This window comes from Nymphalis io, chromosome 29, assembly GCF_905147045.1.
Source record: "Nymphalis io chromosome 29, ilAglIoxx1.1, whole genome shotgun sequence".
NCBI lineage: Eukaryota > Metazoa > Arthropoda > Insecta > Lepidoptera > Nymphalidae > Nymphalis > Nymphalis io.
In genome coordinates this window covers 2,666,317-2,680,640 of record NC_065916.1, presented here as the reverse complement: position 1 = coordinate 2,680,640, position 14,324 = coordinate 2,666,317, and the positions used below count along the sequence as shown (strand labels likewise).

At 39.1% G+C, this 14,324-nt stretch overlaps 1 protein-coding gene across 1 annotated transcript in view; it reads right to left on the bottom strand.

Annotated features, from left to right (window-relative positions):
- Positions 1 to 518: 518 nt before the first annotated feature.
- LOC126779439 (protein slit) overlaps positions 519 to 14,324 on the bottom strand; it is a 127,357-nt gene continuing 113,551 nt past the window's right edge. The window contains exons 22-38 of the mRNA XM_050503367.1: positions 14,187 to 14,296; positions 13,630 to 13,799; positions 12,897 to 13,110; positions 12,301 to 12,440; positions 11,725 to 11,894; positions 11,169 to 11,336; positions 9,863 to 9,938; positions 8,288 to 8,389; positions 6,935 to 7,067; positions 6,510 to 6,619; positions 5,558 to 5,671; positions 5,141 to 5,289; positions 4,845 to 4,974; positions 4,545 to 4,619; positions 4,235 to 4,305; positions 3,443 to 3,589; positions 519 to 3,270 (exon numbers count right to left, since the gene is read on the bottom strand). Coding sequence (XP_050359324.1) covers positions 3,163 to 3,270; positions 3,443 to 3,589; positions 4,235 to 4,305; positions 4,545 to 4,619; positions 4,845 to 4,974; positions 5,141 to 5,289; positions 5,558 to 5,671; positions 6,510 to 6,619; positions 6,935 to 7,067; positions 8,288 to 8,389; positions 9,863 to 9,938; positions 11,169 to 11,336; positions 11,725 to 11,894; positions 12,301 to 12,440; positions 12,897 to 13,110; positions 13,630 to 13,799; positions 14,187 to 14,296 — 2,187 coding nt within the window. The 3' untranslated portion in view covers positions 519 to 3,162. The remainder of the gene's footprint in view (positions 3,271 to 3,442; positions 3,590 to 4,234; positions 4,306 to 4,544; positions 4,620 to 4,844; positions 4,975 to 5,140; positions 5,290 to 5,557; positions 5,672 to 6,509; positions 6,620 to 6,934; positions 7,068 to 8,287; positions 8,390 to 9,862; positions 9,939 to 11,168; positions 11,337 to 11,724; positions 11,895 to 12,300; positions 12,441 to 12,896; positions 13,111 to 13,629; positions 13,800 to 14,186; positions 14,297 to 14,324) is intronic.

Genomic DNA, 14,324 nt, shown 5'->3' with positions numbered 1-14,324 from the left:
ATTATTAACTTTAAATTTACCAATTTTAAAGTATTACTATAAGCCTGTTGAATATCCACTAATAGGATGTCATCAATAACTTGAACATGAGTCTATGACCAGGAACATGACTGGAGGTGCACTGCTGTATGTAAAATATTCAAAACGTACTTTTTCTTTCAGGAGAACATGCATTTGGGCCATCTGATGGTAAGTCACCAACGCCCATACACATGGGCAATGTAAGAAATATTAACCGTTGCTTAAATCCCCAATGAGCCACCAACCTTGGGAACAAAGATGTTATGTCTCTTGTTCCTGTAATAAAACTGGCTCACTCACCTTTCAAACTGGAACACAACAATTACAGTACTACTGTTTTGCGGTAGAATATCTGATGAGTGGGTAGTACCTATCCAGACGAATTTGCACAAAGCCAAATTTAGCAGTTACTAAAATCCCCAAAAAACTCCTATTCAGAAAAATGTTTGATTAAGCAGCAGGTTGGGTTATATTAATCAAATAAAATTCGATTTTATCTAACATCGTCTTTATTACATCAAATAAATTATAAAGTTTATAGACAATATTATTACTTTTTAATTATTAATAAAAAGCGCATGCACTGTCCGTCTGTCACAAAACACGACCGTATGAAACTTAAAGCTTACACATAAAACTTACATTAGAGATAAATCGATCACACAGTTATATAAAAATGTTTTTAATTTTATATAACTGTAAATAATGATTTCACATACAATAACGAATTATTAATACTGAAAAATTATATCATTAAGATCGCTGACAACTGTTACTGCAAGAATATATCGCAATGGTAAGAAATAAATACGGAATGCTTTCAATATATCTAATAAAATAATTAATCGTTCGTCTATAATAAGCCTTAACTACCAATTTACAGTAAATAAGCTAGATTTTAGCAACAAAACGGCAATAAATATGTTATTCTATAATATTTTACAAAAGAACCGTCAGTCAAAAACTACTATTAATTTTTTATTATTATGATCTAAAAGTTATATAAAAATGAAAAAAAAATGCCGAAAAACATTTTTTTATCTGGCAAGAATATAAAAAACGCGGGAACTTATTATTTGTATGCCTAATACTAACTTATCGATATAAAATATTCAATAAACATCTAGAGAATTATAAATATATTATTATTACATGAACACATAATATTGTTTAAGATTAAAATTTGAGAAAATTCATGTAAAATTTATGGCAGTTTAAAATTAAGTTGCAACTTTGCGTTACAAAAAAAAAATCAACATGAATATGTAAAATGGGCGTGAAAGTTGCAATTCACTGCTTCATTTTAATTAAAAACACAATTACAAAAAAAAAAACCAGCTGGAGTCCATTTTACATATCTATGATATATTAAAAATATAGATAAAATAATAGCCTCCGGGGCATAAACAATAAATGCATTACCTAAACGTTGAGTATATTTAAGCTTTAGTTATTTCTAATGGGGTACAAAGTTAGACCTAATAGTTCATAAATACAAAACATTACAAAAGTAGACGAGATTTTCATCCATGGAATAAGTTCCATAAGTCAGAGAAATGTATCCATATTTTAATTTCATTCAAAATGTACGCCAGCTTTTATAACACCGTGCGAAATCAACAAAAATGTACCTGCGCAAACTTTGGGTCAATGTGTAATAAGCATGCGTAGGTAAGCGCAAAGGGAAGTTTGTTTGTTAGTATAAATATTTTATGACTGGATATAATAGGTCTCCGCTTTCATTAAGAGTAAGTAATGAGTGTGATTAACAGATGTATTTGGGTGGGCTGGGTAATTTTTCAGAGGCCAAGAGGATCGGAATTGCGATTCAAAGGGGAAATGCTTCTAGCATTTTTGCCACTATTTTGCGGTCATGATTTGTACAGTAGCTATTTTAATTTGTATATAAGGCTTTAATGTACTTCAACACAGGTTTCCTCGCGTTAGTTGTATTTAATTAGCTACAAATCAGGTATGAATCAATGTTTAGATTTTGAACTACAACCATCGTTCAAAATCTCTTTCAAATTCAATATTTATTATTATTATATATATAAATTAATGACGTATCTATTAGACGTATATATTAAAGCCTTAAATAAACAAAATATATTAAATATATTTATTGATATGATTGGTTTGAAAAACTTTTAAGTTGCATCTAACGTATATGGCGGAATTATTTCTTTTATACTTTGTTTTAAGAGTTGGCAATACGTAATTATGGAATGACATTTATCTTTGGGAGTATAGAGGGTAGAACCGATGGCGTTACTATTACAAAATCTCTATTCCGAAAAAGAAAGAGGCCCTGGTAGATGCTGGTTATTATTAGCTTAGTGGGTATGCAAGCTTAGCTTCGTCTTCAGGGCGAAAGACGACTAACTGGACGCTTTTCTCAAAGTTACAGATAAGAGATAGTCCGTATGTCTACCCCATTGAAATGGAACCTTATTTTATGAATATAAAAAGTTATCTCAATTTTTCTTACCCAATTTGAAGTTATTTCGTAAGAATGCGTATAGCTTAAAGACCTTTTTTATTATTTTTAGTTATTCATTTAAAAATTAAAGCAATAGGCCGTTATACTGGAAGGCATAATGTATTCGAAAATTTAATTTAAAAATGTTAAAAATTTACTATGGACGATTATTGTCTATGGATTATTCGTTGATAAGTTGATATTCGCTTTTGATTTTCTGAATTCTTGTAAATAATATGTTAAATGATAAATTAATTGTCGCTTTTAAATTTTTTATCTGTTTAATAGTCTACGACGGCAGCTTCATATTTAAACTGTCTAAATGCGCCTCGCTTTTACGCGTTGCTTTTTGAATTGGTCTCTTTCTAATATTATCAACATTCATCGTGATACGTATATATATCACATACGTGATACTGTGATACTAATGAGACAAAATAATGAAATTATTCTTTAAAAACGAATTTGTCCAAAATTTAAATAAAATGGGCGCCAATACCGTCAAATTTCAAGTTCAGATAGACAACGTTCATGTATGTAACGTTTCAGTGAAACGTTTAAGCAAGTAGGTTCAACGTCTATCACGTGTGCTTGAGCAAACGCTTTAACTAATGTTTTTATTTAATTTTTGTTCAAATTAGTTTGAATAGAATGAGTGTTTAGTGTATGAAGGGCGTGTTCCTCGGGCACTTTTTACCGCAGGCACACTTGCGTACTATTTCTATATCTTTGGTGTATCTCGTACCGTCAGCACAAACTAAGCGGATCTGGAAATTAAATATATTTTTTTACTTTTTGATTCATTTCGACATTTTTAATAATAAAAATTTCCAAAATTAAATATTTTCGAAGACAATCAAACTGCAAGACGGGTAAACATTTCTTTCAGAACTCCTTTTAATAAAATATTTTACTATTAAGTAATCTATAACGATATACCTTTCTCTTCTTAGTTTTCCTGGGAGCGCAGCACAGAGCTCTTCCACATCCCCCCGGGGTGCCGGAGGCCTTTGCAGAGCACCGCGCTCCACGAACCGGACGACGACTCCGACATGAGCCCTCCGTTATGAACTCACGGGTGGCTTCCTAAAAAGACATTACTTTGGTAAATGACGTTGATGGTACCATTCATGACAATTTTTTATTAGAAGCTTTCGATCCGTTAAGACTATTTACTGTTTTCAACTGAACTAATTTTAGTTCCAATAAAATATTAAGTGCCTAAAAAACGTGCCATGAATGTTTGCGTTATAATGGTAACGTGCATACAATGCAACAAACGAAATAACACGAACCAGCTGTTGTCTGTCACCGAGGCTGTTTTTTTATAGGACAGGTAGGCGGAGGAGCATATGGGCCACCTGATGGTAAGTGGTCACCAACGCCCATAGACATTGGAATTGTAAGAAATGTTAACCATCGCTCACATTATCAATGCGTCACCAACCTTGGGAACTAAGATGTTATGTCCCTTGTGTCTGTAATTACACTGACTCACTCACCCTTCAAACCGGAACACAACAATACCAAGTATTGCTGTTTTGCGGTAGAATATCTGATGATTGGGTGGTACCGAGACGAGCTTGCATAAACATGTATGACGTCATTATGTTATCAAACACACAATCACACGAACCAGCTGCCTGTAGCCGAGGACAACTAAGAGTATGTCGGATTTTTCGTTTCGTCTTTATGGATAATTTGGAAAATATAAATTTATAAATAATTTACCTTTCGGCACGCACCACCAGTCGAAGGTTGCGCTGGCGCTTCTTCCGGGTACTGCTTTTGCGCGGGCGCAGCTGGAATTAGAAAATAAAAATTATTACTTATATATATATATCACAATTAACTTGTTTAAAATATTTACCTATTGCTTCAGATGCTTATTTTAAAAATATTTTGTTTATTGATAATTATTTTAATTTATACTACTTTCCACCAGCGTGTTTGCATTTCTTACAGCGACAATGTCTATATGCGGCGGTACCATCAGGTGGTACGTGGCGGACTGTTTACCTTTTATAAATAATAGTATTACCTGGTGACGCCTGAACGTTGCTGATTATCTGCTTCCGTGGAGGGAGTTTGACTTGTGTGATAACCGGAGCACCACCTGAAAGATTTATCACACGATTACACCAGGCTCTTCAAGTTCAATGCATTATTTAAGCAAGTTGATTTCGTAATCAACTTGTAATTAATAGAATAGAATTGAATTGATATTTATAAGGGAATTTTTGCAAGTTTATCTCGATTGTTAGTAATATATTCTGATTTAGTTGTAGCTTTGAGATTTTAGTTTGATTTTAATTGAATAGCCTTTAGGTTTAGGACTCACCGACGGAGGTGCGCAGCTCGCACTGCGCGCCCGCCGTGCCGGCGCGGCAGCGGCACGTGTAGTCGGAGCGGGAGCCCGCCTCGCGCACGCAGCGGCCCCCCCGCGCGCACGGGTTGGGCACGCACGGGTCCTGGGGGGTACACAGCTAGTACGGTCCTCGTTTATACTTTCAACTTTGAGTAATGTGTTTAAAATTGACTCTTGGTTGAACTATAAAATAGTTTCATAGAAAAAGGGTCATGGAGATTAATACGTTACACGACCGCTTTCTGTGATGTGTGTGTGTGTGTACTCACGGGCTCGTGCGCGCCGTCCTCTTGCAGCGCGTGCGGTCGAGCGGGCATGGCGGGCTCGTCTCCGCCGCAGCCGGCGCGCGTGCGCGATGTCCGCGCCGCATTTACGAAGTCTACGCGTTTGTGGTTGATCCACGCCTCTTTCAGGCAGCCTGTTTACAAAGACAAATGTTCTTAGTTAATAGCACACCTTAGGAGTGAAACGGTCACTTTATGACAAAAAAAATTGTGAACAATTTTAAAATTTGACGATAAAATAAAAATCGGTTTCTTTCGCCGGTTCTAACCGGTCTGAAACTAATCTTCTCAGTTCAGGGTAGTTTCTTTTCCGAACCGGTGGTAGTTTTTTCGACAGTCAATAAGTAAATGTAATGCTTATATATTGAATATAGAGGTTTGATATAGAAACGTCGCACATACCTTTGAAGCTGGTAATATTACGCAAGTGCCATTTGCTGAAAGCGTCCTTAGCGACGTCCTCCGGCACTCCTCCGACGAACATGGGCCTCTCGAGACGGAGAAACTCTTTACTGCCTACGATTATATTAAAAATACAATTTATTAGCTGATTAATTTCCGAGACACTAATTATAATTTCTTAAAATCTCTTTTAATCAAAGAAAAACTAGAAGATCATTTCTTTTAATGACAATGATGGGTTTTGTGGGGGTTGTATGGATGTGTACGCAGTATAATACAGGCGAAGGTATCGCAGGGGTAGCGGATCGATTTAATATCAGCTGCCCGTCCAGTGCCATCTTCCACGCATAAACTAGTAGAGCTAACGAGGTCTTTATTTCTAGATTTAGTATGTTGTCCGAGTGGCGAAATTTCAATGTTTGGCGGATATATTGTAGTGCTAGGAGGTAAGGTGGCGGTAGGGCTCACGGTAGCATGCGCAAGCTGGTTTTTTAGTGGGTATTCAGATTTATGTGGCGCACTCGGCGCCTTGGACACCGGCGAGCCCCACATAACCCCCACTGTTCTCGTGGGGGAAACGCGTCACCACCGTCCATACATTGTAGATATTGTAGACATTGGCATTGTAAGAAATATTAACCTTCGCTTACATCACCAATGCGACAACAACCTTGAGAACTAAGATGTTATGTCCCTTATACCTATAATCACACTGGCTCAATCACCCTTCAAACCGGAACATAACAATACCAAGTACTGCTGTTTTGCGGTAGAATATCTGATGAGTAGGTAATACTTACCCAGACGAGCTTGCACAAACCTACCACCCTACCACCAAGTATACTTAGTAATAGCAATTCGACTAAAATAATTTCTAGCAAAAAAAACACGAATTAATTGAATGATGATGATTAATTGATGATGAAAACCCAATTATTAAATGTGAACGAACCTTCATTGATGATGGACCTCGCGGGTCCGTCGTCGACACGCAAAGTGAAATTTTTCTTGATCGCAATCAATTCAGCTTTATGGTAGTTACCGTCGGAGACCATTTCGAAACTAGAAAAAAAGTATAGGATCAATAATATCCACAGATAACATATCGCAAAGTTCTGTTAACTAGTGCTACGGCTTTGGCAAATAAGCGGCCTGTTGGTCACCATCAACCATGAGAGTGTTGTTGTCTGATTACGCTAGCTTTGTAAAGCCTCAACATCAGCTCAACACGAAGTTTTACTATTTGGGAGTAAAACAATTAACGAGTAAGTGATACCCAGAACATGCTTAATCTGTCATGTGGTCCTGTAAGAATTAGTGAAATACACTAATTTTCGAAAAGTTTTATAATCTGTTATGGCTTAGGGGTGGTTTTACCTGTACATGGTGGACGTGGGATGGTTCCCAACGTCGTAGCTGATGCGGATCCTGCCGTTGAACAGCTCCACCGCGAGGTGCTCGCTGTCACCGAAGTACATCAGCACGCCGTGGAGCTGTTTAGTGCTGAACACTGGAGAGTGATTTTAGTATTATTACTTTTTCTAATGGGGATTTGTGGAGAAGGCACCAACGGCATCTATCATGGATGTTTCTGTGTTATAACTTAAAAATAGCGGTTAGTCGAACACCATGCAGACCAAACAAATTTTGATGATTGTACAATCATTTGAACATTCATTAAGAATATATAGCAATAAGGCGTTATTTTTTTTTTTTTTTTATAGAATAGGAAGGCGGACGAGCATATGGGCCACCTGATGGTAAGTGGTCACCAACGCTCTTAGACATTGGCATTGTAAGAAATGTCAACCATCGCTTACATATCCAATGCGCCACCAACCTTGGGAACAAAGATTTTATGTCCCTTGTGCCTGTAATTACACTGGCTCACTCACCCTTCAAACCGGAACACAACAATATCAAGTATTGCTGTTTTGCGGTAGAATATCTGATGAGTGGGTGGTACCTACCCAGACGAGCTTGCACAAAGCCCTACCACCAGTAAGTATATTGCTTCCACTGGGGTTTTATTTTTGCCCTGAGTATCGGAATTGCTATTTAACGGGAAAATGCTGCTAACATTTTTGTCACTATTTTTAATTCTACTTAATAATAATAATATAATAATATCCTGGGACATTATTCACACACGGCCATTTTTTGACATCACATTGTTTGATTTCATGCGTTTTTTTCCATTGATATAATAAAACGTAATATACGTTTAGTCAATGAACGCGCACGCAAGTACGCACGCACGCACTGAGTAATACTAAGTATTAATGTTTGGAGGTAGAATATGTGATGTAGAGGTACCTACCCCGACGGGCTTGCACATAGCATTACCACAAAAAAGTAGAGGCCTTCATGGTTTATAGCTAACAAGCGTACGTTCCGGAACTGTCTGATCATGGTTTTTATTTATAGAATAGGAAGGCGGACGAGCATATGGGTCACCTGATGGTAAGTGGTCACCAACTCCCATAAACATTGGCATTGTAAGAAATGTTATCCATCGCTTACATCACCAATGCTCAACCTTGAGAACTAAGATGTTGTGTCCCTTGTGCCTGTAATTACACTGGTTCACTCACCCTTCAAACCGGAACACAACAAAACCAAGTACTGCTTTTTGCGCTAGAATAACTGATGGGTGGGTGGTACCTACCCACACAACGCACAAAGCTCTACCACCAGTAACAATATCAAGTACTGGGTGTGAATACTTACCAAGAGTAACGTTGGCTTGAGGTATGGTCCTGAGTGGTTCCAACTCCACCAGGGAATCGTTGTAGTTGAAAGTAAGGGATGTGAGATACTCGCATAGACGACCTAGAATATACAAAGAGCGTGACGTTAAGAAAGTTTCAATAAAAATGTTACATATAAACGTTGCAGTATGAAACGGCTCTTAATAAAGTTTAATTTAGAAATATGTATAAAATATATTTATAAAAATGAATGTTATTATATCTGTGAGATTAATAAACTTGCAACAACATTTTGGTTACCATGAAAATGGTTACAAGTATGTACTTTTTATGGAGACAGTCGAGATGGCCGAGATGGATTCACGCGTTCTTACCACTGGGTAAAAACGCGTGAATCTTAACCGATGATCGTGGGTTCAAACCCGGGCATGCACCACTGAATTTTCATATGCTTAATTTGTGATTATAAATTTAATTCATCTCGTGCTATACGGTGAAGGAAAACACCGTGAGGAAACCTGCATGTGTCTAATTTAACTGAAATTCTGCCACATTTGTATTCCACCAACCCGCTTTGGAGCAGCGTGGTAGAATAAGCTCTAAACCTTCTCCTCAAAAAGGGAGAGGAGGCCTTTAACCCAGCAGTGAAACATTCACAGGCTGTTACGGTATGGAGACGGATTATAATATTAGATGTGACACGAATTATTATTAAATATTACTGGACAGTATCTGTTATTTTTTAAATTATTCAATAATAATCTATATTTTTAATCTGGCAACAATAACAGTGACAGATACTCTTTATGGCGGGAAACTGATAGACTTTGAAATATTTTTACGAGCATTATTGTAAATATATACAGACAGCCACGTAAGCTGGATCTCAACTTATTTGAAATACATTTAAGGAATATAGTTTTGGATATATTAAACATACCAACATGTTTAAGGTCTTTTAAAAACCAACTCTAAGAGGGCGTATGTGAGGACAGATTTTGTATGGTTAAAATTTGTTTTGAAGTTAGTGACAGGCAGATTGGTTTTTTTTAATTTCATTTTTAACACCGTTTTCCATTTATTATTTAAGAAAGGCCCTATATAAGTATTTGTAACTCAACAGGCTCAGATTCCTGTTGATTCTCCTTAATGTTATTTATTTATTTAAATAACAGTTCTATATAAAATACATGTAATAACCAAAATAAATAAATGCACTTCTAATTATATAACATTACGACAAAAAAAATAGTTACGTTAAAATATTATACAGAAAAGAAAAAATAATTTTCAATAAATTTCTTTACATATGTATATATATATATATATATGTAAAGAAATTTATTGTATATATATATATATATATATATATATACATAATATATATATATATACACAATAATATATATATATATATATATATATATATATATATATATATATATAGACAATAACAGTGAACAGTGTATATGGTGGTAATCTAACGTTCAGTAACCAAAAAACCAGTGACCGTACACTGTCACAGTCATGGTGACACCTCACCACCCGACGGTCCTCTGTACAAGTTATTTATGTGACAGCACAGGCTACATACCGGAGTACCCAGGCGCGCACTTGCACATGTAGTCTGCGGGCGGCGCCAGCAGCGGGCGCTCCATCATGATGTCGTCCTGGAGATCAGGTACTGATATTTAATTACACAACCGTTGGTTAGGGTGGTGGGGGGAACACTGGGTAACTACAGTGCTATAGTTATATTAGTTTATTTTTAATTATTTAGAATATGAAAAAGAAAGGAAAGAGGAAAGAGGTGAAAACATTTTGTGTGTTTTGTTGTGTGCGTGTGTGTGTGTATGTGGAATAGACCGTGCACGCAGTCGTGTGTAGTGTGTATGTGTGTGTGTGTGTGTGTGTGTACGCACGTGCAGAGCGAGCGCGGGCAGGTAGCACACGCCGTGCACGCAGTCGTGTGTAGTGTGTATGTGTGTGTGTGTGTGTGTGTGTACGCACGTGCAGAGCGAGCGCGGGCAGGTAGCACACGCCGTGCACGCAGTCGTGTGTAGTGTGTATGTGTGTGTGTGTGTGTACGCACGTGCAGAGCGAGCGCGGGCAGGTAGCACACGCCGTGCACGCAGTCGTGTGTAGTGTGTATGTGTGTGTGTGTGTGTGTGTACGCACGTGCAGAGCGAGCGCGGGCAGGTAGCACACGCCGTGCACGCAGTCGTGTGTAGTGTATATGTGTGTGTGTGTGTGTGTGTACGCACGTGCAGAGCGAGCGCGGGCAGGTAGCACACGCCGTGCACGCAGTCGTGTGTAGTGTGTATGTGTGTGTGTACGCACGTGCAGAGCGAGCGCGGGCAGGTAGCACACGCCGTGCACGCAGTCGTGTGTAGTGTGTGTGTGTGTGTGTGTGTGTGTGTACGCACGTGCAGAGCGAGCGCGGGCAGGTAGCAGACGCCGTGCACGCAGTCGTGTGTAGTGTGTATGTGTGTGTGTGTGTGTGTACGCACGTGCAGAGCGAGCGCGGGCAGGTAGCACACGCCGTGCACGCAGTCGTGTGTAGTGTGTGTGTGTGTGTGTGTACGCACGTGCAGAGCGAGCGCGGGCAGGTAGCACACGCCGTGCACGCAGTCGTGTGTAGTGTGTGTGTGTGTGTGTGTACGCACGTGCAGAGCGAGCGCGGGCAGGTAGCACACGCCGTGCACGCAGTCGTGTGTAGTGTTAGTGTGTGTGTGTGTACGCACGTGCAGAGCGAGCGCGGGCAGGTAGCACACGCCGTGCACGCAGTCGTGTGTAGTGTGTGTGTGTGTGTGTGTACGCACGTGCAGAGCGAGCGCGGGCAGGTAGCACACGCCGTGCACGCAGTCGTGTGTAGTGTTAGTGTGTGTGTGTGTACGCACGTGCAGAGCGAGCGCGGGCAGGTAGCACACGCCGTGCACGCAGTCGTGGTGCGCGCAGGGCGACGTGCCGAGCGCGGCGTGCGGCGCGGCCTCGCAGTACCGGCCCGCGTACCCCGCCGCGCACGCGCAGCGGTACTCGTCCAATCCGTCCACGCACGTCGCTCCGTTCTACGAACAAGTTACACGTTAGTTTACTTTACCTAATAGGCTTACACCTTAACACTCAGAGTTACTCAATATAATATAGGAGCAATATTTTTACACACAAATATATAATTTATAATTATATATACTTTATTAAATTATCTTTATAATGTTATATAATTACTTTATTATAGAGTCGGACCCATAATTTCAGATATTTCTGTTGAATATTCACAATAAGGGGGCTGAACTTAAGGAGTTAAGATTTAAGTGTAATATTACCCTGCCTCACAGAGCACGTGTAGCCATTAAAACGAATTTTGAGTTTGGAGAAATAGAAAGTGTAGCTAGCGCGCACGTTTGTGCACAATATTAGCACAGCTAGTTAGGCTTTTGTGTTTTACCAACTTACTTGGCACATGTGGTTGAGGCAATCATCAGCGTTGACAGTGCAGTTCTGTCCCGAGTAACCCTTGAGACAGGTGCAAGAATAGTGGCTGGTGTGGTCCACGCAGGTGGCACCATTCGCGCACGGATTGAATTCTTGTGTGCAGAACGGAATCTTCTTTTCACAAAATTCACCTAAAACACACACATATATATATATATGTAAATATTTATTAGTTTAAAGTGTGTATCTGTATATCTGTCTGTGGTTCTCAAACGAATGGATTAATTTTGATGTGTTTTTTTTTTGTTTGAAACCTTATGTTATCAAAATGGTTCTTAGCTATAAATTATGATCGATTCCGACGTTTGAAGACCATCAGATCATTTCCAGTTGACAAAGGTTTTACCAATTTTTACAAGTCCTATATTTTTGAAATCGAGTCCATTATAAACATTACTGGGTACTTATAACAATATTAAAGAGACATACAGACGCAATTGATTATTTACTTTTTAGAGGTATCTTTTTGAGTCGGATATAAATTTTAAATTCAATTTCTAATATTTATAGAATGAGAAATGAATGAAATATACGTACCCATAAAGCCGGGGGCACACTTGCAAGTGTAACCTTCGAGGTGGTCGACACACGTCGCGTTGTTCTGACAGCGGTGCGCGAGGCAGTCGTCGATGTTCACCTCGCAACGCACGCCGGTGTAGCCGGCGTGGCAGGAACAGCTTTAAGGGGGAAATGACATTTTAAGCTATACATGTATACTAGTTTTCAAATAAATGTCATAATAAAATAATCATAAAATGGCCGTCTGATGGTAAGTGATCACCACAGCTCATAGATATTGGCGTTACGAAATAATAAATAACCCTGACATCGTCAACGCGCCATCAATTTTAAACTATGATGTCATATCCCTTGTGCTTATAGTTAACACACAATAGTACTAAATACTGCTGTTCGGCGGTTGAATGTTTTTAAATACCTGTAGAGTGGGTGGTACCTACAGACACTTGCAAAAAGATTTTATTAACATTTAAGACTAGTGAACTAATCTTTATAATCAATTTAGTGAATTTTTGTTTAAATTAAGGCAGGGAGAAGACAATGATAGTCTATCATGTCATGAAATGGAAGTATAGTTCACACGGAATGCAAATAGCGATGGCGGCGGCACTCACTGGAAGCGGCCCTCCTCCAGCAGCTGGCAGGCGCCGTGCGCGCAGGGCGAGCCGTAGCAGGCGTCGATCTGGTGCTGGCACGTGTCGCCGTGGAAGCCGCGCGCGCACGCGCACGAGTACCCGCCGCCCGCGCCCGCCGCGCACGCGCCGCCGTGCAGGCACGGGTTGCGGTAGCAGCGGTCGCACTTCGCGATCACGTCCGCCGGCGCCGCCTCTGCGCACGCGCAATGGGCTGTCAGGCGTCGGTGACTCTTTGGTACGCGGGCCGTTTAGCGATGTGACAGTAGTGGGTTCATCGAAATTGCGACGTATTATAAATATTCTTTAATAGATTGTAATAATTGTTTTATATTACATTATTCTATATTAATAAATTGAAAAAATCATAAACATGGGTCATAATTATGGAAAACGTACAAGTATACACGAGAAAAGATAATAAGGATTTTAGAATTTAATTCAATTCAAATACATTCGTTCACTCATTCAACCATTCAGTAAAAGATAAAGAAATTAATGTAGTCTTTATAAATAGGCCTCTGCATCTTTGATAAATGATTTAAGCGGCATCGCGAAGGCACTCGGGTTCATGACTGACGAGACCAATGCGAGAGAGGATCCTTCGGCCGCACTCCCGAGAAGTGTATGCGCCCCCAGATGGGCGGGGGTTTGAAGCCCGCTCATGACGCCTAGTAGTAGTAGTAGTAATATAATACAATAAAATCATCCATACCATTACAGACGAACGCGCTGGAACTGGTGCTGAGCACCAACTTATCCCTCATCGGCGGAGGATCAGCGCAGCGAGCGATACCAGCCTCCACGTACTCGCCGGCGACCTTCACCCATTCACTCAACCAGCGGGCCGAGCAGTCGCAGTACAGAGGGTTGGATCCTAACGCGCTAAATAATAAAATATATAATTATAAACAAAATCTTAAAATAATTAACTTCAATAAATAATTGATTGAATGAATGAATGACAGATAAGAGAACGAATGAATTATGCGAATGTTTGTTAATAAGCCTATAATATATTTAAAAAAAAATTTAAACTAACTAAAAAAAAAAACGGAAAAGCAGAATGGAATAAGATATATTTTAGTAAAATGGAATATAAAAAGTAAAATGATAATTTGTTTTGAAATGTGCAAACAAACAGTATAATTATATTAATTAAAATAAAAACGCAAAACATATGTAAAGAGGAAACATTTCTAAATTTTATTAATTACATAAAAGCCTTAATAATACTTAAATACATACAAATAATAATATAATATAACTTACACATGAGATATGGACTCCAAGTCCCTGAAGACTCCATCAGCTAGCATGGAGATGTTGTTACCGTGAAGGGACAGAACGCGGAGCTGTGTCAGTCCTTTTAACGCGTCGCGCTGCAATGTGTACTTTTATTAATATAAA